Source organism: Amphiprion ocellaris, chromosome 19 (genome assembly GCF_022539595.1).
Source record: "Amphiprion ocellaris isolate individual 3 ecotype Okinawa chromosome 19, ASM2253959v1, whole genome shotgun sequence".
In the NCBI taxonomy this organism is placed as follows: Eukaryota; Metazoa; Chordata; class Actinopteri; family Pomacentridae; genus Amphiprion; species Amphiprion ocellaris.
The window spans coordinates 13,548,332-13,574,519 of NC_072784.1; the positions used below are offsets into that span (position 1 = coordinate 13,548,332).

Consider the following 26,188-nt stretch of genomic DNA (forward strand, 5'->3'; position numbering starts at 1 on the left):
GAGAAACGGGTGCATGTGTGTGCTGTGCTTGAGCATGTGCATCCCTTTTTGTGTCCATTCCATCTTTTTAAAATATAATTTCATGTCTGATGACAGCCCTTTGTGTGGCTGACAACTTTCACGTGCTTTACGTCTCATCCAATTTCAACTGGATTACTGTCATTTGCACAAAACATGCAACTGCAGCGCGGCATCTGTGCATGTAGTTTACCACCATATGGCCGATATGTGGAGGCTTGAGCGCTGCAAACATTCCTGGGAATTGCTCGCACTGAGCTACAGGCACATGGATGTTGGTCTGACTCCTTGTTTCAAAAGTTTGAACCGTTAAAATCAGTCCCTGAACAAAAGTGAGGCGGGCAAGAGGGTCCCTTGTTTGCTCATTTGTGATTTGTTGTCTTCATTCTTCTGCTGTCTGATCACAATTTTATGCATAATTAAGCTTGATTTTCATTTGACATGCTGATTTTGAATTCATCTGCTCAAGGAGGAAAGCTGATGTGCGCATTTTAACTCTTAGTTTTGAACTTGAAACAACTTGAAAACAGATTGTAGAAAGAGTGAGATTATGTTCCAATAATCTTTCTAACATGCAATAAAGTATGCCAGAAAAATATTTAGTATGTCTGATAGGGCTGGACCCCAACATCCGAATATTCGGTCGTGATGGTGGTATCCGAATATTTACTTTGAGAGCCGAATATTCGGATCTGTTTGGGCCAGCCCTAATGTCTGAAAGCACAGTGTCTCAAATGCAGTATGCCAAAAACACCAGGATGTCCAACTATATCATACCACATTTTGCAGTTGTAGGTTTCTCACCCACAATCCTTTGCACAGCAGAAGATGTGTCACATAACGTGTTACAGGGATTTGTGTGAGCATATACAACTTTATGCAGATGACACCTCATTTCACAGTTCAGACTGTGATCGGTATATGAGTAATTGTCTGCATATTACCTGGAACAGAAAGCACTTTGTAGGGGCAGTTACAGAACAAGCTAAAAGATAAAAAGAAAACTAAGATTCAGAACACAGTGTGAGAATAGACTGTTCATCGAAGGAGGATACATCTTGTGTCTAGTAGTTAAACTTTTACAATGAACATGTGCACAATCAAAGCTTCTGGATTTTTCAGTAATACTGAGGGAGTAAATGTTAAATTACAATTTTTTTAACAAGCTAAATTCACCTTAAAAAATGAAATTTCTATGTGATCTTTCAAGTATGAATGTGGCATGTTGAATTAAAGCACCTGATATTCTACTGCGTATCTTAATATTAGTTATAAATGCGCCATCAGAAGCCGCAGCACTGTTAGAACTCACAAAATTGGCCATTGTTGTCCATCAACATGAGCACTAAACAGTGCAAACAAAAAAGTCACATCCCTGAGCCTGAACAGTGACCTTTAAACAACAAAAATATAACTCTACTGGCTATTTATTGCAATCAGGGATTATGTTGTTGTTGGGTCAGACTGTGTGGCTCTCTAGTTTGTTTTAACAGCAACCCCTGTGCAATAGCATTTAAATGTCAAGTGATTCAAATGTCGTCACCTCTGAAAAATTGAATTTTTTCCAGAGTTGAACAGTAAAGTGTGTACTCTTATGAACAATCCAAGACAAATACTTAACGAGGACTATTTTATAAATATAGACCTGAAAGTGGAGGCTCAGTGTAACAAAAGTGAAAACATCTGTGACCACTGACACACAAACAGATATGCTGTGATCATTAAATCAAAGTTAAGTAGAGCTGTGATTTCCACTCAGTCTAATAGTCTGGTCTAAAATGAACCATGAACACCAGGACTTTCTCAGTTTTGGACCTATGGGCAATGTCTATTTGCATGTCTGCATCATGGCTCCACATGGAAAAGAATTACCAAATGAACTGAACAATCTCATTGTGAGAGTTCACAAAGATTGAAAAGAATAAAAGAAGATCTACAAATGTGTGGAAACACAGTTGCAGCCATAATCAGAAGGTATAGAACAAGTTAGTACCACTAATCAGGGCTGGGGTGGTCACCCTATTAAAAATGACAACACAGACAGTGATGTATTTGTACAGTTTGCATCTGAAACACTGACAGGCAAGTGTTTCAGACTTGGCACAGGAGTTACTGATGGAAATCAGTTTCTGTGACAACTCAGACAGTACGAAGGACAGTGTATAAAATCAACCTTTATGGATGTCGTCCAAGAAAAAACAACCTTTCTTGCTCCTTGGCACAAAATTGCAAGATGAAATGTTGCAAAAGAACATGAAAAGACGTCTGATGAAACTGGGAGCACATTCTTTGGTCAGATGAGGCCAAGATAAAATAGTTATGACAGTGAAGCACAGAGGTGTGAGTGTGCTGATATGAAGCTGTGTGAGTGCAAAAGGTGTTGGAGACATGACATTTATAGATGGAACCATGAATGCCTGTGGATAAACCAAAATACTGGCTGGTAAGATGGCTCAAAGTTTGCAGAGGCTTGAAGAAGAGAAATATTCCAGCATGACAGCAATTCAAAATCACACAAGAGTTTCTAAAAGAAGAACAAAGTGAAAACTATGACCTGGATGAGTCTGTTGTCTGACCTGGATTCAACAAAACACATTTGGGGTTGTGGAGAGGAGAGAAATTTAGAGCAACACAACCGTTCAATCAAAAGGCAGTTTAAAGAAAAAATCTCCCTGAAGAATGAGGACTTTGGGATTTTTAAGAGTCAATCTTCCTCTGCATCGAGGATGGAGTTGTCAAAAATAAAGGTGAACATAAAAACAAGAGACTTGAATCTCAGTCCAGCTATGAGGCCTGTATCTTTAATATAGTGTATAAAAACCATTGTTTTTTAATTTTACGTATGAACAAATAACTTGCTGTTCTACTTTGAAGCAATGCAATTAGAATAATGTCAAACAACTTTCTTCTGACATTTAAGTGATATTACACAGGGGTGTTCATTTCCACCTTACACTGTATTTGCACAATAAATATATATTTGACTTTTGCATCCAAGAAGTAAGAAGTGTTGGTTTTGGCCTTGTCAAAGCATGTGTTGACAACAACAGAAAATGCTAAATAAAGTAATTTCTGACCTTTAACATAACAAGTATTCATGTAAGCAGAAGCTCCAAATTATGCCATTTTCTGTTGTTACAGTCTCGCTGCACATAACTCTGCTGTGACCAATTAGTGACTGTTCAAACTGTTCCTTCCCTGTCAAAAAACGGCGTATCTGTTAGTTCAGCTGTTGTGTACAGTGCGTTTTTTAACCAAAGCTCTTGCTGTAACACAAACAACCACATGCTAATGTATTGGCTGAATGTATGTATATTGGATTTGATCAAGCGTTTGCAGTGAACACTGGCTAACAGAGAACAGAGGATGAAGCAGAAACACTTTCTCAGCCAAAACAAGCTGCATTTAAAAAGCTTTCTTTTTTATATCAATGCGAGCGCGGCTCATATCACATCGACAGTAATGTGAGAAAAACTCTCTTTAAATAAATGACTCGTGAAAATGTCAGTTACACTCAGAACGGCCTGACATAAAGCAGGCAGAAGAAGAGGAATTGAACAAACAAAACAAGCGCACTGCAGCACAAGATGCAGGAGACAAGACCAATTACAGGGCCTGATGGTCGGTAATGGAGGTCTTGGCTCGGAGGAACCAAAGATATTAGTCTGATGAAGCAGGATTTCATTTTACTGTATTGAAACTCAGGTTTGTATTGATTTGCAACCAGCTCCATGTGTATCTAAAGATTGTTGTCATTATTAATTAATCTACTATGTCATACAGGAGCAACCCCCCCTTCACAGTCTTATTTTCACAAATATGGTTTATTATCACTGAACACAAAGAAAAGCAGAAAATCTGTACAACTGAGGAGCTGGAACTGGATTTTTTCCCTGAAATCATATACAACCTACGATGAATTAATCAACTGATTGTTCCAGCATTGATTCAGACCCAGTGTTCCTGCATCACAGTGGTCAGACACTAATAAAAACTGACGATACAAACACACAGAACACTGCAAAAACTAATCATCCGCTAGATTTTCTTCGCTGGAATCCGGCTAACACCTCGATTTCTTACAGCGAGATGTAAATTGCACAGAACAAGATGCAGCACAGGAGACAATGACCTCTTACCGAGAGTGAAAATTAGGTATTTGTATTGCCACACTGAATCTCTCCATCTGAAGGAGACTCCGAGAAACTGTGTTAGTGTTTGAGATCAGAGCAAACAGGGATCGCTGCGCTTGTTTGTGCGCCAGTCTGCTCTCCTTATCAGAAGATGATCAAGAGGATCGTGGGCAACGATACATCTGACCCCGACTCGAGCAGAATCACAGACAGCTCCGCAGGTTTGCAGTTACTGTGCATTTCATCACTGCTATCACGCTCATTTGACTTAAGAGGTGGAAGATGTAAGAGGTGCAGACCGAATTAGGATGCTACCAGCGGCTCCGCTCATAACCTGCTGCTTGGTATGGCAGCGAATAAATGCAGGTGGTGTTCTGACCTCAGCTCCGTCCTCCTCCAGCATCTCAAGTGAGTCCTCATGTGGGCAAACATGAGAGGGAGAGAGGAGGTGTGATGGCGTAAATGTGAAAAACCGCTCAGTTTTCACATTTCACATGCAAGATCAGCCATGCCTCCTGAAAAATACATTCTTATATAACCAGTTTTCATGTAATTCTGAGGAAGGTATTTTTTCCAGCGGATTCTGTTTGTTTGTGAACATATCTTTGCCATTTCTTTTATTGCTTGATTAGTGTTGCAAGAGTCATCACCCTGGTAACCAAGAATATGGAGGAGAAGCTTCAGATGTGTTGTTAAAGGGTCGTATTTTCAGTCATACCATGATACTCTTCCAAACCTAACTGCATAGTTTTATGGCTTAAACATGCAGCCTCCATCTGCATGTAGCTCAAAATTTGTAAGTGTTAGCGTAGCGAGTGTGCTGCCTGCATACATGCCAGAAAAACAAATTTGTACGAGGAGATTCTTTGTCATCCACACTTCTTTAATTCATCATTCAATAATCATTAAATCAGTTTAGTTGGAGAGGAGCACAGTTTTGTGGGGGAAAGGGTTGGCATGTATGTTAGAATTAAAACAAAAAAGCCAGTGGCAGTGTAAAGGCCTTTTTATGAATGTGCATCTATTGACACACACTTTCCTGCATGCATTTGCAGCAATGCCTTCCTTGCCACCATCCATTTTGTCCAGAATTTCTGATTAATCTTTTACTGTTTTGGACATGTTCCAGATTACTTCACTTCTTTATATATTTCTTTTATTTGTACCTTTCTTTCATACTGATTCTTTTCAACGTTTTTAAACAAGCTTGTTCTGCTGTCTATCTATTCATCTATCTATAAATCCCACATAGCGTGGTACTGTGTGTCCCTGACTTTTCCTCTTTGCACCATGAGACGTGCAGTAACTATTAAACTGCCAATTCTCTGAAATTAAATGTCATATCATTCACAAAAAGTGACACTTCAGTTGTACAGTTCATTCATGACCTTTTAAAGAACATGCTGAGTATTTTCACGGAATTTACCCTTAAAATTCCTTTAAATGATGGATTTGCAGTTTTATGAGAAATAAAGGCAGAAATTCAGATGCAATGCTTTAAAAAAAATGCTTTTTAAAAAAGTCATATGGTGGAGTCGTGCACTGTGCAGTAGTAGGTGGTAGCTAAAGTTGGTCTTCTTTCCTAGTTTTACTTTGCATTTGATAATTTTCCCAACACAAATGCTTTATTGTAAATCTTTTTTTATGTTCGCAAACTTTTAACTTACTCATTAGTGTCTGTCTCTCTCACCATAAAACGTAATGTTGATTTACTGTAGACAGGAATGATACCAGCTTTCTGTTGTGGCAAGTATCAATACTCCAGGATTAAACAGTCAATACGAGTTGTGTTTTTTCCTGATATGTACAGATTTACATTGGTCACGCACTGCTTCTCCTCACACCTAGAATTCATTCCTCACCGATGGCTATTATTTCTTCTAATCCTCGTCTGTTGCTGGTCTCTGTGAACCGCAGCAGGCTCATAATTATAAAGCTGTGGTTTGCTAAATCCATGTGAATATACATTTTCACCCTTTTCAGTGTAAAAACTACTGTTCTGATCCATATTTCTTCTTGTTAAACTGTATTTTTTTGAGATGGGTACAAAATTCAGGTAAATAACACTTTAAATGTTGTTGCAGAATATACAGACAGTTTTTTTTTATTTCTTTAAATGAAGTTTTTGCTTAATTTTCCTCCACAATAATTTATTTTTGTTGCCAACCTGCAAGCTTGTCTTTAAACATCTCACCAGGAGGTAAATTTAGTAGCTGTGTTGAGCTTTTGACTATAAAGTCCTTCTAAAAGGTAAGTGCTTATTGCTTTTTAACACTGAATTATGGTCATTTTAATGCAAGGAAGTGTCTTGGTGGCCTCCTTTATTAGTCTCTTTCTTGCACAGTAACTCAGCTGGCTCTATGTAGATTTATGCATGTGTCAAATTCTTTCCATTTCTTAATGATGGATGTAAGTCTACTCCAAAGGATATTAAATGACCTAGAAGTTTTTCTCGCACCCCTCCTATGACTTATGCTTTTTAAGAATCTTTTCATGGAATTGTTTGGTGTTCTTAATGGTGGAGGAGTGCTGTTTCACCAGTGGCCGGACCTTCTAGATACAGGTGTCTTTATACTAGTCACTTAAGACACATGTACTGCACTCAGATAATCTCAATTTCACAGATTTTGTGACTTCTAGCATCAACTGGCTGCACCTGTTCTGACTCATCTTACATTTTTAATAACATTATCTTTTAGAAATCTGTTTTCACTTTGATATTAAAGAATGTTTTTGTAAATTTTTGTCAGCAATTCCAAATGAAATTGATCATGATTTAATGTAGAAAAGCAATAAGACGAGAAAACTTCCAAGGGAGGTTAATCCTTTTAATAGGCACTGTATCATATGATCCTAAGCAGCCCATGAGTTTCACAGTTGTCATGGAAATGTTGAAATTTCCATATCTTCGAACCACTTCAAGAGTGTCATATCTGTGTTTATACTTTCCGATTCAGCCATTCCTTTACCACTCTGCTTCTCTACAGATGTATTTCGTTTAAATTGAGCTCGAGTACTGTAATCAGATCTACATTAGGCACGTTCTTTTGTAAAAATATACAACAATCTCTTTTTAATTCACAATCTGATGCTACAACAGGACAGCCGTCACATCACACTGAGCTAAAATGCTGTCTTTGCCCTACCAGCGCAAAATAGTATTATTATAATTTCGCTGCAGGGTGCTCTTGGGTTTACTTTGTGTGGATGTCGAGGCAAATAACACTTTACAGTGAGATGGGAAATAAAAGAAAATGACCTCTAAACGGCAGCAAATAAGCACATCATCCAGGGACGCCGTGTGTCACCCGTTCTACTGCAGCTGCTTCTCCTGTACCAACATTTTATTACCCACATTCAGCAACAACAGCAAAGCAACGAAAATGACTTCTGGATACTGACATGCTTGAAATTTAAACAGCAGTTCCCTACTCGCCAACGTAGGAGAAAATGTGGTGCACTAAAAGGACAATGGCTCGAAACGTCCACGAAAGCTGTTGTGTTTTATTATCGGCTGATCAGTCGTTTGTGAGGCACTTTCAGCTGCACCAAGGCCTATGAAAGGTGCTATATAAAATACAGTTTGATTTATCGAACAAGCAAATGCAATAGTTCGCCATAAACCCACGCAGAAGATTTCACAGATGAGAACATCACACTGGCCAAACACCAAAAAGGGAGGTGATGCAAGTAGGAAAAGATAAAAAGGATCAAGGACTTTCCACTTCCACTTTGCACTCGGTCCAACCTGTTGCTGGAGAAACATCCTTTTTTGCTCTTTTCAGAATGGTTTTCTCCTTCGCTTCGCTTTGATTTAATAACACCAGGCAGAGAAAGTGCAGAGGCATGGCGAGGACTTTAGCGGTGCACTCTAATGCTTTCCGGGCTTTACTTTCCTGTTTGCCACATAAAATGGGGAGTTAAAATCTGAAATGATGGATGACACATTGATGGGAAACAGAAAACAGAAGCAGACAGAAAGCTCAGGCTGCTGATGGGTCCCAGTAGCGTGTACCTACAAAGTCCTGTAGCTGTAAATAAAATAAAGCTTGACAGCTTTGTTAGAGAAACAAACAGAACTCAGACAGCAGCCGAAAGGAGATAAAACTTTAGCAGAAAGTGAAGCAGCAATCAATGAGGGGAAGGGAATCAAATAACGCGGCGACATAAACCAAAGAGAGCAAAACGGAGACATTAAAAAACTTGATATGCAACATGCTGTTCTCCCATTTACAGAGGAGATAAAACAGAGTTCGAGAAACTCGTCGCTCGCTCACAGTCTGCATCACTCCATCAATAATGCTGTTAAAAAAAGAAACGGTGGGTGAGCGAATCATAATTGGTTGCTTGGGAACTCAAAAATGTCAGGTTTCCAAGCTTAGCTTCTGTAGCATGAGAGCTGACTTGATCTGAAACAAAACTCTGTGATGTGCGCGATTAAAAGAATAAGATATTTGTTTGATATAAGAAGGAATGGGACTTCTGTCATCACAGTTTCACAGCTTGTGATGTGTTTGAAGGGATTCTCATCATACTGCAAACATTTCGTTGCTCTGCTGCTGAATGTAATGCGTGATAAGAGTGTAAACACATCGCTTTGATTTGGTCTGTTTGAGGAATCTGATATCAGTCCAATGCTGCAAGATCTGATGGCTTTTTAAAAGTCCCATATGGTGAAAATCCATTTTTATTGTGTCTTCTAAGTTTTAGAAAGTTGGAGGTGTACAGTAAAAGCTGTGAAAATGTACAGACACTTATTATTGCCATTTGTCCAGCCCCTTCGCAACTCCATAATCTCACAGAATTAATTTCTGGTTTATTTCTACATATAAACTGAGAAATAGTGATTCAGAAAAAGTCCGCCAGGTGTTTTTATCCAGAGCAGCCTCTATAAAGGTCACCAAATGTTCTGCTGTTGCCTGCAAATGTGAGCACAAAAGTCTCCATGCACTCCCAGCATCTGAGGAACTGAACCATAACAATAGGAAAATGCTCCATAGCGCATTGTGTGGCTAATGTGGCTAACGATACCATGAACTAAAGTCCATCACTTCAATCCACATTCTCAGTTTCAGTAAAACACAACTTCTTCTAACGTATTAATTATTCTGTCATAAACACACTCTTAGTGACTCCCATGTCCAGTAAACACAAGTTGGAAATGGAACAAGACGCCGCTTTCAGAAGTCCATATCTCTTGAAGTACATGTCCTAGACATATGTCCTAGAGGAGATATTCACAGGTTTCTGGTGAATTGAGAGAATGTAATATCCTTATCCAGGATCAAACCATTAAGTTGTATTAATAGTAGCTTGTATGCTTAAAATTAGGTGATAGTTCTGTGTAAAATCACAGAAAAACGTAGTCAAAGGTAACATGATGTCCTGTTCTCACATCTGCATTCACTTCTATGTCCGCTGCTGATTGATCAGTCATTTTGCTGTCAGTCACAGATGCAGAGAGAGTCTTCTTCCTGAAGGGGCGTGGCCAGAAGCAGCTCGGCTACGTTTAAAGCTATGGACACCGAAACTGCCCATTTAGAAAAAAGCTAATACCACTGGCTAAACAGTCATGGTGAGATATACCATCTTTGAAGTGCTTGGAGCTGAAAATGTCACATTCCAGGGACACCTAAGAATTTGCTCAAAAGGTTTAGCATATGGGACCCTTTAAGCTATAGACGCTTAAAAAGTTTGTTCAGAAACAGACAAGAAACTGGAGTTACACAGAAGTCAGGGTAAAATTAACAAACTTTGCAGTATTTTGAGCTGAAAAACTTGAAAGACACAAAAGGGCACAATATGTGACCTTTAAAAAATGTCATTTTGTCATCTTTCATTTTGTCAACTTCCCAAAACGAAAGATGTAAAAGCCATTGCGGAATGCTTACAAAGATAAAAATAGTTGATCTCTGTGCACCTGAGTCATTTCCAACACACTTAGAATTATTATTCCAAGCCATCACATAAAAAAGCCTCTCATTTCTTGGTAGGAAGCTAAGAAAGGGCAACATTAAGCAGAGGTTGCACTTTTGAACCCATATAACATCCACACAACAAAAGGGTAGGAGAAACACCAGCGGGTAAATGATGTTCTGATTCCGAGCTCTAACCGCTTTGACTGATTTGCTGGTGTTCTTCACGTAATTATTTAAGGTCTGCTTGAGAAAATATCGTGTAAACGGGCACCGAATGAACAAAAATAACCTACACACGCACATCCAAACCATTTATTATTTCCTTCGCTGAGCAGGTTGGTCAGCGGTGCAGTGAGGAGGATGCTGGGTATCCAGGCAACAGGCCATCTGCTTTCCTCTCACCACTCAAACTTATATCTGTCTCGTTCATTTTTCACCGAATGAAACGCGTTTTCTTGTAATGTTTGTCCACTGTGATAAAGCGAGGAGGAGCATCCTGGCCGGCCTGGCGCTAATAGCACCCCGGGGCCCGACCGCCGGCCTCTGGATGATGGACTATAAGGGAAGCCACAGGGGGGTCAGAGGTGTTTTGATTGGATGGAAGCAGGAAGTAACTGGTGGGAGGAGATGCTGGCTGCAGAGTGCGGCTGTCGTGGCTCAGCTAAGGAGACAACGAACTCCCCGCTGAGGCTGACTCAGCTCATCTCGGCTAATTAAACCACACAGGGATAAACAAGGGCACCAAGAATCTGGAACCTGCTGCGAGACGGAGCTCCACATGCCGCCTGGGTAGTGGAGTGTTCAAACGGAAATAAAAACCAGAGAGGACTTCAGGATGGAGGGAGCCGCTGGGGCCTGGTGTAGGAGAAGATGGCAGGACTTTTTCATGATGGATCTTCTTTAAGGGTAAATAATGTCTGTGTGCTGGGGAACTCCCCTGTCTGCCCTTCCACACTGTTCAGACGTGATCAGGCCACGCAATGAGCTTCAACCTGGAGCCAATCAGGCATCCAGAAGCCCTAAAAACACTCAATCTGAAAACAAGGGAGGAGGATGATTTTAAAGCTGCACAGTTAATGACTGAGATAATCAAAAAGGATCCGGTGCTCGACTCGAAAGGTTTTGAATATGCATTATGATCGCTGAGAAGTGTATGTTCTCTGAAGAGGAATATCTCCGCAGACAGAAAACAACTGACAGCGACTAACAATGTCTGGAGCACTTTATTTGGAGTCTCATTCAGAGTGGAAACAAAAGCAGAATATGCTTTAAAACTGCAATTTGTAGTGCTTGATGTTGATGAGAAAAGCCGCCTTTTAGTTAATGTGTACACATTAGGCTCAACTGGATCAATACAAAACCTTAAAAAGGACACTATCAGACAGAAAATAAAGATATTTTCCCACTGATTTGTAGCTGCCGGTTGGATTAAATGAATAACACAAGCGGATGATCTTGCATATCTCCAAAACGTTACACTCAATTTTCCGCAGCTTTATTCGATTTAGAACTTCTAGGTGTGAAACCGTCCCCAAAGGAATTTAATCAGGGAGATAGTAAGTCATTTCTGTGTTAATTATGGCCAAATTAAATAATGTGGAAAATACTCGCGGCCCAAAGGCTCAGCTTGAAAATCGACCGGGGAAATAAAGTTTTAAATACTTTATTGATTTCCAACATCTGAATTTCACTGTTATTTTTTTACGCTCAGATAGAAATATGACTTTCACATGTCAGTAAAGTTGCATGTGAGGCCACTGCAGTAAATAACATGAGGCATAAAAAAGTTGTTCATGCATTTAGCATTTAAACTCAATATTGTTGTCTTCCACATACAGAAGATGCTGAGCAATATCTGAATATCCACATATTGAAGAATTAGCGGTATTGTGTACCATTTTTCACTGATGCTCCCCACATGATTGCACTATCCTGTCTGCTGCTGCAGCTCTGCAGATTTCCATATTGGGGGATTAAAAAAAGGCTTCTTTTATATCATCTCATTCACTCAGAATCAGCTGATTTATTTTGTACAATAACCTCAGTATATTTAATGAAAACATGCAAAATTTTACCTTCATACTGTGGGTATTTTCAGAGTTACAGGCCCTTAAAGGACATAGGGGTGGGTTAAAATTTTCTTTCCAGCCTTTTTAAGTTCTTAAGTATAGGATATAGACATGTGATTTTTTTTTAGTGATGAAAAATACATTTGAGTTCTGTTGGAAACTACTGTACAACCAAATAAATTTTACGTCCACTTCAGATGTCACAATCTGAAGCCATAATCGTGTTTTTGTTCACTACAATTTTCTCTGTATTTTCAATAACAAAACTGCAGCAGTTTAATATCTATGACATTAAGTCAAATGGAGAAGGGAGAAAACTTGAAATATTGTATTTTGATGAACTTTCAAGGCTCATATCAGCATGCGTTATAGGTGGTTGGTCAGAACAAGCTAAGGCAAATGAAAAGTTTCATTTTGACACACATTAGATACCAGAATCATCTCCTAGAAATGATTCCTTCTGGCTCAAATTCATTTTCTATTACGGTCATATTTTAACACCTGTGAATGTAGATTATGACTGTGAAAGAAGACGGGTGTTCTCGCTTCATATCGTGGCTTGTACGAATCACATTCATCAAACAGGTCTGGAACATTCAGTACGTGTTTGTTTAAATTCTCCTCTGATACTGTTCAGTTCTTGTTCTGCCAGTTTGTTCTGTTTCAGATTGTGAGCTGCAGGAATGATGAGCAATCTTGGTGTCCAACACTCGTCTTTTCTATGGGACAGGAAAATGATGCTACAGGAATTTTATGGTTTTATCTCAAATTTTACATTTTGCAAAGTTCGCGTTCATTAAATATGAGTTACTGTGCATAAAGAAATGACTGATTTGGTTGATTTTAGATGGATTCACCCAGTGCAGTGGAGAAATACTGTGATAGCCTGGAGTTAAGTGCTCATTCAGAACAGGAATGAGTGATTCATGTGACAAATCTGCAGAGCCAGCTTCGCATTGGTCCACACAACAGATACAATCTACTCAAATCAAAGACAGAAGTTAAAGTCAGTCAAGGTAGCTCAATGTCACGGATCATATAATCAAGCGAATAATTGGTGAAGACAAAGAAAGTCCTCAACTTCATGAGCAGAAACACTGAAACTTTAAATCAATGCCATGGTTTTGTTTTTAACCTGGTAGTCTTATACATAAAACACACTGTACTGAGCTATTTTTGAAAAGAAAAACCAAGGCAATCTCAGGCTTTTTTGTGATTTTTTTTTTTCAGTCACCTGGCAACTGTGATTTCCTGACTTAAAGCACCTGTTGAGAATGAGTTCCACTTGAAGGCAGAGCAAGATAGGATGAGAAAGAAGAACATAATTGAAGGACGGTGTTGTTTGAGACTAGAATAAAAAGTTTGGAAGACAGCAGAGCAGCAGAGTGACTCTTTAGATTCTCTCTGTGATGCATTCAAGGTCAGTAGGATGGATGAGATTGTGTCCAGACTTACCTGTGTCGCCCCACACTGGCAGGTACTCGTCTTGCTGTATGTCCAGCATGATCTCCAGGCCGTTCCCCGTCCCTCCCTTCATAGTGGTGAGCAGCGTCTTCCCCTCCTCGGCGGCGTTGAACATGTAGCACTTCCCGTACCTGGTGAACACCTGAGGGGACAGGGACAGGGCTGATCAGTGATGATGTGGAGATCTATTGTAAAAATATCACTGTAGACAAAGGCATTAAAATACATTATTTAGGGCGGCCGTGTTCCCGCAACACTGAGAAAATACCAATCTGACCTTCATCAATTTACTGCAGAGAATATGCTAAATATATGAATATGCTATATATATCCAACACATTTGTCTCTTTGGCTCAGTTCTGTAGGTCCTGGAGGCCACAAATATTTAGAGCTTAGCCCTTTTCTGCTCGTAAAAAACTAATTTAACAGTGAGGAAGTCATTGTAGAGCATCAGAATGAGAGAAGAATATGTTCTTGCACTTCACAAGACAGAAACAACCCATCCGACTAACAATAAAATAGATTTTACATTAAATTGAGCTTGTTTTTACATTTCTGCACAGAGAGCAGTCCAGAATGAAAATTGCAGGAGTTTAAAAGCCTTAGCTTATGTGTCTTTAATTTTTTTAAAAAAAGATTGTTTTTTAACAGTTCTTAGTTCTATTTTTTATTTTATTCTTTTACAATTTACTGTCATTTGTCAGATTTTGCCTGTTTTTTCTTTAATTACTGATAATAACATTTACAAATAAGATATTAAAAATTAGGCCAAACCTATACATACAAACATCCACATAATTTTTCTATTGTAATTTCTTCCATTTACTGTATTTAATGAAGCAAAATATACCAAATATTGCCTTTTCAATTGCCCCTCGGGGATAAATAAAGTGTTTGAATTGAATTGAATTACTTCACAGACATCCATCATTATTTAAAATAAAAATTGTGTATGTTAAGGACCGACAAATGGTAATTTCTTAATTTTATTCAACACATTTTCCCTGTTTTCTTAAATTATAGATAATAACTAGTAAAACCACGGAAAAAAATAACTTAAATGGTATTCAGTAAAAAACCAAGCAAAAAGTGGAAACAACATCCACATTGAAAAATTAATATATTTATAATTAGTAATTTTTTCTTTGACATTTTTACTGTATTTAATTCAGCAAAGCATATCATTATTTTGCAGATATTTGCCTTTACTAGAAAGAAAAAAATACGTATATTAAGGATTGAAATAATTGTGAAAAATGGTAAATAATTTTACAAATTTTCCTTGTTGCTTGTTTTTAGTACAATCGCAGAAAAAAATAATAATTTAGATGTTGATTGTTAAAAACAGGCCAAAACTTATTTTACAAAGTGTGACTAATTACAGTTTAACTGTATTTAAATCAGCCATCTGCCATTTTTTGAAAGAACAACTATGTAAAAACACTAATGACTGATTTTCTCTGTTTTGTTAACTTATAGACTGTAACCAGTAAGATCACAGAAAGGTGTCACTGAGTCAATAGTCCTATTTGTCGCCACAGAGATTCTATCCTCTAATAAAAACCTGCAGCTTCACACAGCAGCGAAACAGTGAGTGTTTCTGTAAATTGACAGTATGTGCACATTTACACATGTGGCACATTAGCAGAGATTCCACAGACACAGGACTGATTGATTTTGATGGTAATAATGTTCTGTGTTGCTCTATGTTCAGAACTCAACCTGTTTCGCCACAATGTCTGTCGGGATTCACCGTAGACACCTTAAACTGCACATCGATGGGGCTAATTTACCACCAGGTTGTGTCTTTTTAAACTGCACATTTCGAGATTGCTTTAATGAAAACAAAGCACTTCCATTTGGAATTTGCACATGTTGTTTGTCTCTATTTGCACACGTCTGAATGCAGCAACAATACATAATGTATAAGAGCAGAAACAGGACAGGTTGATGTATGAACTGCATTTACTGGACATCCTCGGCCTTGGTGATGCCAACATTAGTGACTGAATATGTAAAACAGAACAGATAAAATTCTGTGTTTTTACTATCCTTTTCTTTCCCTGATAAATAGGCTTCCATAATGGCTTTGACGGAACACTAATATTTACAGTTTGGTAAATCTGCACCATAAAAAGTCACGCAGCCTGAGCTTCCAGCAGTTCTTGTTTTTATAGAAATTCCGAAAGTGAAAACAATAAGGACCGGGATTATTTTTGATAGAGGGGTAAAAAAATGAATTTAGATAATCACAGCTGAGGTGCAAGATTAGAAGAAGCGCCCTTTTCCCAAGATTTCTAAACAGATGTTTATCCTCAGTGGAGAGTCAGTACACAGATATATGTGATGTGTGCATGACAAAAAGATGGGGCCAGTTCTCGATGGACAGCAGACGCGCAGATGGCCTGAATCATACTACAACAATTAAGATAATATATAACACCAAAAAAACAAAAACAAACCACAAGGCTCCTGTGGAGGATTCTGAAGGCTGAGACTATGTACTTTTTAAAGGAAACAGCAGCAGTTTACAGATTAGACTGGACCACTGTGTCAAGGTGTGTCGAGCACAGTGGGCGGAAGCAGCAACGGATATCTGGAGATTTTAGCACTTACTGCGTTTTGGCAATGTTGATAATAAAAATCAAAGATGGGAGTAGCTACTTTAGTTATAACTCTTTTAACAATAAATGAAAATGTGTGTCCAATGTCTACATTGTAAATAGTCATGAAAATAAAGAAAAATCATTAAATTAAAAGGTGCGTCCAAACTTTTGACTGCTAGTTTAGCTTAGATCAAAACCCACACTAGAGTTGGACGATATGTTGATATTTTTCCACCATCAGTCCAACAACTGGCAATATATTCACAGAGGTTTCTGACACTATATAAAAAAAGAGCATCACATATTGATCTTCTATTTCTTTTGCAATTCAAAATGGGTTGAATTTTAATTGCAGTTACATTGGACCCATCTGCGAATTCAAACATGTGGGAGGAACACTCTGCTTTTCCCTGCAGAATCATTTCAATCCAGATTTCAGAAATAGTTTGTATCATGAACAGTTATTGCATAAATTTGCAATGCTGCAATCGTGCATAGTGGCTACAGCTATGTGCAGCTAACTTACTTGCCACAGCTATTAGTGCATGCTTTGAATTGCACTTTACAGGTTATCATTTTAGCAATTCATTGACAAAAAAAGAGAAACAATGCCACAAAAAGTTTCTTCCAAAACAAACAAAAAACAACAACAAAAAAACCCCAAACAAAACAGCAGGCAATGGACCGAATGGCTTTTTGCATCAACATGTCAGTTGGAGTCTACATGACATTAGTTTTGTCATCTATCCAAGTTTGTGAGGGTCCGCATGGTCCCCTTTGTAGACATCCATGTGCAGCCCAAAATGTGTGACCAACTGTCCTCACTGCAAACATGCTGGCTGCACATGTGCCAGGAAAGCAAATGCTTCTTTTGAGGAGATTCTTGGTCATCAACACCTTTAAAGTTTCAGGTGACTACCTCATGAAGCTCATCCAGAGAATACCAAGACTGTGCAAAGCAGTAATCAATGCAAAGGGTGGCTATTTTGAAGAATCTAAAACATAAAACATGTTTTGACTTATTTGACACTTTTTTTGTTTACTACATAATTCCATATGTGTTCATTCATAGTTTTGATACCTTCAGTGAGAATCTACAATGTAAATAGTCATGAAAATAAAGAAAAAACATTAAATGAGGTGTGTCCAAACTTTTGACTGGTGGTTTACATCTGCTGAAAAAATCCCTTGTGTGTGTTGGAATTGCAATGAGATTATGCGTACACAAACACACACAAACACACACACAGAGATCCCTGACAGCTACAGGTGTTGTTGTTAAGTGTTTTTCTCAGTGAAGGACAGCTTTGGCAATAAGTGCAGGCTGCCAGAGGGACACCTTCTTTCATTCTCACATTATCTACATTTCCCTCTGCAGGAGAAATGTGCACAGCTGTAGCGCTTGCAGAAAAATGCAACAAGTATATAAAAAAAAATGGGGGCAATTTCCCGTATAATCACTTAAAAGCAGAAAGCATCCGGACTGGACTTCAGCATAAACCCTCGATTCCTTTCATTTGTGCTAACAAGCCAGTATCCTGCTCCAATTAGAGCTACTGTAGGTGGACAACCACGTCTTCAAACCCCACACTGAGAGCCACCGAACGGCTCCGAGGCATCGATGAATAATAGATCCGGTTAAAACTGCAGCTTGTTTGCAAAGTGTGTGTGCGTTAGCGTAGCACAAGCCGACATGTAAATGAGACTGCAGTTGTGAGGTCTCCAATCATGAATAGTAAACACCACAACAACCATCCACTCCGACGCTGCAATGACTGATTGAAAGGAAGTGACTGATGGAGAATAAATCAGGAGTAACATGTTCTCCGGACCCCTGACTTCAAAATGGAAATTTAATCATCAATATGATGTTCTTGCAGATTCCGGTTTGTGATGTACGATCTCTGTATTCTGAACTGTAAAATCATTTACACTTGCTATTAGCAAACAGTATACACAATGCATTGGAGTTGAAGTGCTTCTAATATTTCACCCATCATGTTTACATCAGCTTATATATGGACTAAATATTACAAACACCTCTTGTTTAACACAATTCATAAAGCACCACTACAGCCTGCAGCTTCAAAAACTGTTGAATAATCAACACCTCTCGACAAACACATTGCATTAAATTCTATTATTGTACGGCTTACCTAATAAACAGACAACTGAGTGCATATCCTCTTATGTAAATGATGCATTTTGGTAAAAGGTGTCAATGTATGTAGTATGTGTTTTGTTTTAATGTCCCCTGACTCTGCCTCTCAAGCTGCCCATGAAAAAAAAAGCTGCAGACCAGCACTTCTTCTACAAAGAAAACATAAGTAGAACCTGTCCAGCAGCTCTACTTTCGAAGACTCTCGAGGAAACACTCGGAGTTGAGCTAAGACGAGCACTAACAAGCTCCCAACGTGTCATGGTGTAAGTAATGCCAGCAGCCGCCTATACAGATTACGCGCCCCTTGACTTCAACATCTCACCAATCCCTCAAGAGCAGCTCGCATTGCTTTAGTGTTTGTTAGCTGTCAGCTCCCCTTAGCTAACTAGCACACTGAGATTTCTTCACAATGTGGGTAGAATCGAAATAATGACAATCCCTTTTATTGCCAATGCAAAGATCATAAAATTATCCAAACAACAGCCAGACACAGTTAGAGTAGACAACAGAAGTAGAAACAACCCTATGCAACGTCACTCAAATGTCAAATGATTCAAACTTGTCACCTCTCAGCATTATTATTCCTATTAAAGTTGACAAGTCGAGCACTTTCTCTTATGAACAATCACAAACAAACACTTTGGAAAGACTATATTGAAAACAGGCTCCAAAGTAGAAACTCAGTGGAATAAAAGTGAATACATCCTCTATTTAGAACACCTGTGGTCATTGAAACAAATCTGACTACACCAGTGAGCATAATTGCACTGACACTGTGCTGTGTCTGTCTGCATGCATGCATCATGGCTCCACATGAAAAAAGGACCGCAAGAGGAGCTGGAAAAACCTGATTGTAAAACTTAGATGGAAAAGGATACAGAAATCAGTGGTCAGGCAACTGTGGCAGCAATCAGAAGGTATAGAATGAGTGCTAGTACCACTAATCATGGTAGCAGTGGTCACCCCCCTAAAGTGACTCCACAGGCAAGGGGCTACTTTTAAAGAAAAACAGATGGGCAGCTGCTTCAGGCTTGACACAGAGGTTATTAATAAAAATTGTTTCTGTGTAGATCCAACAGTGCGAAGGCTAGTTTTTGCTGTTGGTTAGCATCCAGGAAAGTATGTTTCTGAGGGGTAAGTAAGTGCCAATTTAAAGGATATAATGCTATAACAAGCCATATCCTCATATGACAGAATCTGCAATTATGCAGCATACATTTGGGGAAATTTTCCATTTCATTTTCCCATCCTGCATGATTTTAACACAGTAGCTATTTAAGGTCAATTGTTTATATAGATGAGGAGTAGGGATGAACAGTTGATTGATTTCAAATTGAAATTGCGATTTTGACCCTTATAATTTAATTTCATATGTGACAGTCAAACTTTTGATCATATCTCATGTGGTAATGACGCATGTGCCTCAATTCTATTAGATAGTGAATACTGAACCACAGCTTGACTTCTAACTGCAAATTGAATTGCAATATTTGTCACAAAAATCACAGTTGTATATTCTCCCCAAATCCTTCAGCACAAAAGTGTTGATTGCGATCACCATAAAGAGTGATAAAGAACAAGCAGCACTCCAGCTGACAAAAAGCAGGATTTATGCCTCTTACTAAAAAATACCATTTTACTTTTTGACTGCACTGTTCTGAGGCCTGCTATTAACCTCAGCCTCTATTGTATGAAATGTTCTCCTTTGATTGCAGAGGATTGTTTAAAAAGTCTGAGCCAAGAGCGAAACACTTTGTCTTCAGTTCTGAGGGGCTAAAACCAGACCTGATGTTTTATATTGCTGAGAAATACAACAAAACACAAGGCAAAGTGCACGTCCAATAGCTGGTTTTTCATAGCTGCGATGTTTTAAGATGGATTTTTCATTTCATGCTCCTCCTCCTTTATTGACACCGACCCTCTCGTGGATGGTTTACGGGATGTGATTGATCGACTGGCTAACGCCATACTGCCATAGAGGTGGTGCGGATGGGAAGAATATGAAGTACCACATTAGAGGTTCATTCACCTCTGAGAAACAGAGGTGCTGCGACAGATATGTATCTGAACAAAATAAATGACACACCACAAGTTGCTGGAGCAGAGTGAAGATGTTGGCAAATAAATATTCATAGTAGCATCACTCGTCATTTGCAGGTACAAGATGTGTCAGGATTTTTTTTTTTTTTTTGGTGGATTATTCTGCATGAACTCAGACTTCTAAAGAAGAGACACACCATGCCTGGTACAATATGGTGGTTTAACTCTCTGAACCTCAAGCAGTACTGGGTGTTTATAGCTAATGCCTCATTTTAACTCACTGTGGGCTCATTCTTCACTCTATATTCAAACAGCACAGCCATGACTAGAAGTAGAGAGAACTCCAAAATTAATTTTGTGCAGTTTAACACAGTTAAAATGAGACAAATTATATTTTTAAAATGTTGAATTTCTTTGATTTTTCAAAACCTTTTTCTAAAAACCTGGAATCACCATGTACAATATTTGTAACTGCCCATGGCTGTTTCCAGTACTGGACAATATAGTGGTTCTACATACTATAGGTATTTTACTACTTATGTTTATAATTTACATACTTATTGTTTATTTGCCCTGTATAAACGCAGCCTGCAGTTCAGACGAAAACAATCAGAATTGTTGTCACATGACTGTTGGTTACAGTGGAGTAACTCATAGTTTCATGGTTGCACCGACAAATTCTGGATTTTAAAAAAAAAAAAAGTTTGCTTTTCACAGAATCTAATTTAAAAGAGTTTATTTTTATCTTCATTTTAAAATGAGACATGTTGAATAAAGTAATTTTGATAAAATATCCCAATTTTAAGCTTAGATTTTATTGTGTTTTCCATTTTTTCTGCAGCAAAAATGACTACTTCAAAGACTATTGGAAAGTTGAAAATCCATAGGTATTTATGTTGTCAAAGTTTTTGGTTCTGATAAATAGTGTAATTCAGGGCCTTTAAAAAAAAAACACAAAAAAACTAAAAGCATAGCTTTCAGACCCACTGGCTGGACCTCAGGTTGATTGACAAATTGCAACAGGTGAGAAACAGTTTAAACAATGCATCTTTTCTTATCTAAATGACCCCTTAGTCAGAGTCTTGTTATGTCTTTTCAGCTGTACCAAGGACTACAGAACTTTTTGTTTAATATAGAATCTGGTAGAGCACATGTTTTTTTGGACAATTTTTAGATCTGACATGTAGAATAAAGTGACTTTAATGAAGTTAAATGATTTTAAGCTTAGACTTGGCTAATTTTCCTGATGGATGTGGAAATCATATGTGATTAGTTCAAGGACCATAAGAAAGTTAAAACTATGACATGTTTTTCTATTTTTGCAATTTTTGGCTTTAATAAATACTCTATTTTGTGCTGATTTTTAAATGATACCATCCCATTTACACCCACCAGTGTCTTTTGGAGCTCAGAGGGTTAACACTAAACGCTGCTGAGTCACAACTTCACTGCACAGACCTCAGTTTCATTGGCCCGGTGTTGACATGCACCACATTACCTTGACTCCTCCTGAATGAAAGCATTTTCTAATGACGCCTCAGATGAACTTCATTTGCGCGGCTGCCCAAACCCTGCCGAGATTGTTCCATTTAACCCTCCCTGGCTAATTGGGCAGAGCCTGTACCATTAAACGTAATCACCCTGCCATTTGTGCATGACGCAAGCACAGATTGGACCGAACATTTTCCTTCAGAGCAGCCACTTCCTCCCAAATGTCTACCGTCAACAGCTCTCTCGCCTCTGTATTTTTTTTCTAAGGGAAGGAAATGCTTTCATGGGGACGCTGCTCACCCCTCTCTCGCTCCTTTGTCAAGACAGATGGAGTTTGACAGACAGGACCACGGTTGGGTCAGGATCCCATTAGACCTCAGCCAGACAGAGAGGCTCCTCTTTGGCCACTCGATGACAAAGATGCTAACAAAAACCTTGACAGTGGGGCTCTGTTATTCTGCAAAGCCTTGCCGCTGACCCTGTCTTCGCCTCCCCCTCTTCCTCACTTCTCCGCTGAGCTGCCACCTCAGGTAGAGCTGTCAGATGGGAGAAGGTAATGAGTTCTCAAACCTGTCCAGGAATGTAAAGTAGCACAGGGGACCCTGCTCTGCTTGAAAAATGCATTTTTGGCTAAAAAAAAGAGAAAAGAAATGGGGCCTATCAATTCTCATTTAACGGGTAAATTGCACCACTGAAAATAGATAATATTGACTAGCACTGTCCGCATGAGGAGGTTTTTGTCGCAGGTGTCCCGGGAGAAAGTTGTCTATAATAAACAAGGCCATAATAACCTGTGTTCAGCTGGCACTTCATCAATGCCAGTGAGCCACTAGATACCCCAAAATTACTCATACCCCTGCTAAATTTGGATTTATAGTGAATTCTAGAGGTCTCTTGTGGCTGGAAATCACATAAACAAGTAAGAAAAGATGGTAAGATACTGTGTTATCTATTTCTATTTTTGGCACATTTGGCAATTTTTTGAGAAAATGCAGCTTTTATATCATTCCAAACGGGCTTGGTAATCTCTAAAAATACTCTAGAGTGTTCTAATATATGACAAATTAAGAAGAGCTGATGCAGTAGTTCTCTAGTCAGTAAACTGCAAGTCATGGTTAAAGCCAAAGAGCTGAGTGAGCTTAATACCAGGATACATTACTGATAGAGAGCTGCAAGTGTTCCCAAGTGCCAGTGGCCAGAGTGCAAAGCATCATCAGAAAGCACAAGGAGTTCCACATTGGGAAAAGTCTCAAAGGAAGCCAAAAATGACTCCTTCACACTGGCAAGAAAGAAGCCAGAAAGAATCCAAGGATCAGCACTAAGAGCGTCATGATGAATCTGAGCAGCTCTGGTAGCAACATGTTGGACACCAACCAAGAAGGACGCCATGTCTCCAAGACAGATGCACAAAAGCTCGACTTGATTAAGAAGAAAGCTTTTGGTCATCAGTTCTGTGTTTGGATGAGATAAAGTATTCAACATGGTGCTGGGAATGTAATAATTTGGATGCGTTTTTCGGCCAATGGACCAGACAACCTTGTCAAAGTAAACAGCACCATGAGAAATGAGGACTGCATTAAGATTCCGGCGGAAAACATCACGTAGTCTGCAGAATAACTTGTCCTTGGGAAGCAGTGGAGCTTCCAACAAGACATTGATGTAAAACATTCATCAAATAAGGTCAAGAAACGGTTAACAGAAGACAGAGTTCAGACCTGAGTCCCATGGAGAATCAATCGGTGAAGACTCCAACTGCAAAAAATCCCAGTGGAGACATACAGAAAGCTTGTTGACAATAAAAAGAACAGTTTGATTGATGTGATGGCAAAAAATGTCTTTGCCATGGATGACTGAATGACTAAATGAATAATTTTGGACATGACATTTTTGGTAAAAATGTAGTCAAAACTGAAACTTACTGTTTATCTCTCCTTTTATTAAAGTTGCATTGTTTTTTTTTATGTTAACAAATTCTCAAATTATCACGTGTAACCTCGAAGCTAAAGTTGCTCTGTGTCTGACGGATGAGTTAATAGGCGATCTTTTGTTAACACATGACACTAGAATTAAATCAGTTTACAAGGTCAGCCTTGTTTCCACCGAGTGTTCTTCCGCAGCTAAATGGAATTCATTTGAAAACAATTAACGCTGCTCCAATTTCACGCTTTGTGTCAAAACAACAGCAAAATTTCTGTCTGTTAACTTTTTGAACATTTTTAATTGAGTCAAGCTTCTGTATAAAATGTCAGAGAAAGTCAAACCCGGCCGCTGCCAATACACCGCATTAGTTCCCCCTTCCTATTCAAGCCAGAGGTCTGAGAGCCAACCTGGAAAGCGAGAGAGTGCGCGCATCTCGGCTGCCAATTAAAATGCCTTTTGACCAACAAAACACGTCTCATTAGCATTCACAGCTGCGAGCGCGAATGTCTGGAAGAGGAGAGCGGCAAACATTGCATGACCTCGCCTGTTTCGCCTCCCACAGAGTCCAAGCCAAAGATGACACGGCCATTAGTGTACATTCCCGTCATGATGAAAGGTCAGTTGTTAACACCAGCCGCCCACAAATTACACTCTTACACATGCTGCTCCTGGCTAATGCAAAGAAATGCAAATATATATTATATGAGCAAGAATGGAGGAAAAATTACAGTTTCCATCTTTGCATCTGTAAAGTCATCCCTCTCAGAGACTCTCTCATTCTGAATTCAACTTGCTGTCTTCCATACAATCCGATTTTTGTTATCGCCGCTTTGCAAACGCCTCGCTGACACGATGCCAAAGCAAAACAGAAGAAAAACTGGCAGATTATTGCTCCAGAAAGAGGATGTTATCTTTTCTTTTATATTCCCCCATTCCCACTGGCCTCCTTATTTATCTCTCTCGGTCCATGTGCTGTCCAAAGCATCAAAATTCCCCTAAAGTGCATCACCATATTTATGTATAAATACTACCGATGCAACAAAGCACCTCAAGAAAAGAGCTTCGCCATATCTGCCACCGTTCAAACATCTTTTTCATTATATCGAGTTGATTCAGTGATACGGACGGACCATTTCCTGCTGTAAATCGATAAACAGAAAGACCAGATGATGAGAGCTTTGCCTTTGTAATATTACGCTTTGTTTGAGGCCGGATGAAGAAACTTGTTCATTCAGATGCTGTGTGCTGACTTTGCTATTATTTTCTGTCGGCTGTGAGGTTGGGGTTATGAAACACTGACATTCCTTTCTGCAAATTTCAAAAAAAAGAGCTGAGAGCTTGTGTTCGCTTGTCACTGGATGACATCCCACCCGTCAGCCCTCTTGTATTTTCCCATTACAGAATAAGCAGGTAATAAGACACTTCTTCTCCTGCTCATCCCATTTGCTTTTCGCTGGCAGGCAGGATATGATGTGAAAACCACTGAAGAGTAAATTGAAATGTTAAGCATAACAGCCAGGAAACCGGTTTTATCAGTTCTCGCCTCTAACTTTTCAAGGTTACAGCACTTTTTTTTGTTAGTTTGGGCGGCTGTTGTGATCTGGTGTTATTGTTTGACAAATCAATATCCATTATGGGGGAATTTAGCAGCCGTTTTATGATAAAAAAAAAACCCAGCAGAAAGGGAGGCTGGAGGGTTAGAAGAGAGAGGGACCCTTTATCCTGAGGACTTACTGAAAGATAAGTTTATGAAAAAGGTCTTTGAGTTGCAAGATGTGCACTTTCTCCGCTGTGTGGCAGCAGTAAAAGTGGTTGTACTGCTGTGGGGATAAATAATGTAGAGGAGATGCTGCGTTAGCGACAGGGTTGGCACTGAGCATGAGAAAGGAGGGGTTCCAGCAGCCTCACTCATCATTACGGTTTTATGCACGGCACCCCGCTACCTGCATGCTAAGCTAGCTCGTCGTGAAGCTTAAACACATCCCGGAGCATATTTCTTGTTGCATTAAACAAATTCTGTCATTTATGTGACATGTTCAGAGTTTTATGGAACATATTTATCATTGCAACCCCTAATGTAATTTTACCAAGCCAGTCTATAATGCGTTTTTTACAGGGCGGCACATAAGTGAGGCAGGGCCGCGATAGGATACAAAGGATTGCAGGCGCTGCTGCCAGCCGGTTATTTATGCCTGTGGAGAGAGTGGAGGCTGAGCGATGAGGATACAAACTACAAAGGGAGCAGGAGAGATAAAAAATGAGAGGAGCGAAACAGACAAATACCCCTCTTAAGTGACAAAGTGAATTAAATCCCTGTGGCTGAACTCTAACCGAGGTTATTGTCTTCAGAGCCAGTTGTGTGTTTAGG

The 26,188-nt window shown here is 39.1% G+C and overlaps 1 protein-coding gene across 2 annotated transcripts in view; it reads right to left on the bottom strand.

Moving 5' to 3' along the window:
* Positions 1 to 26,188, bottom strand: part of asic2 (acid-sensing (proton-gated) ion channel 2) — a 489,469-nt gene that overhangs the window by 26,178 nt on the left and 437,103 nt on the right. For both annotated transcript variants that reach the window (XM_023299503.3, XM_023299501.3), the window contains one exon: positions 13,594 to 13,744. In XM_023299503.3, the coding sequence (XP_023155271.2) occupies positions 13,594 to 13,744 (151 nt within the window). The remainder of the gene's footprint in view (positions 1 to 13,593; positions 13,745 to 26,188) is intronic.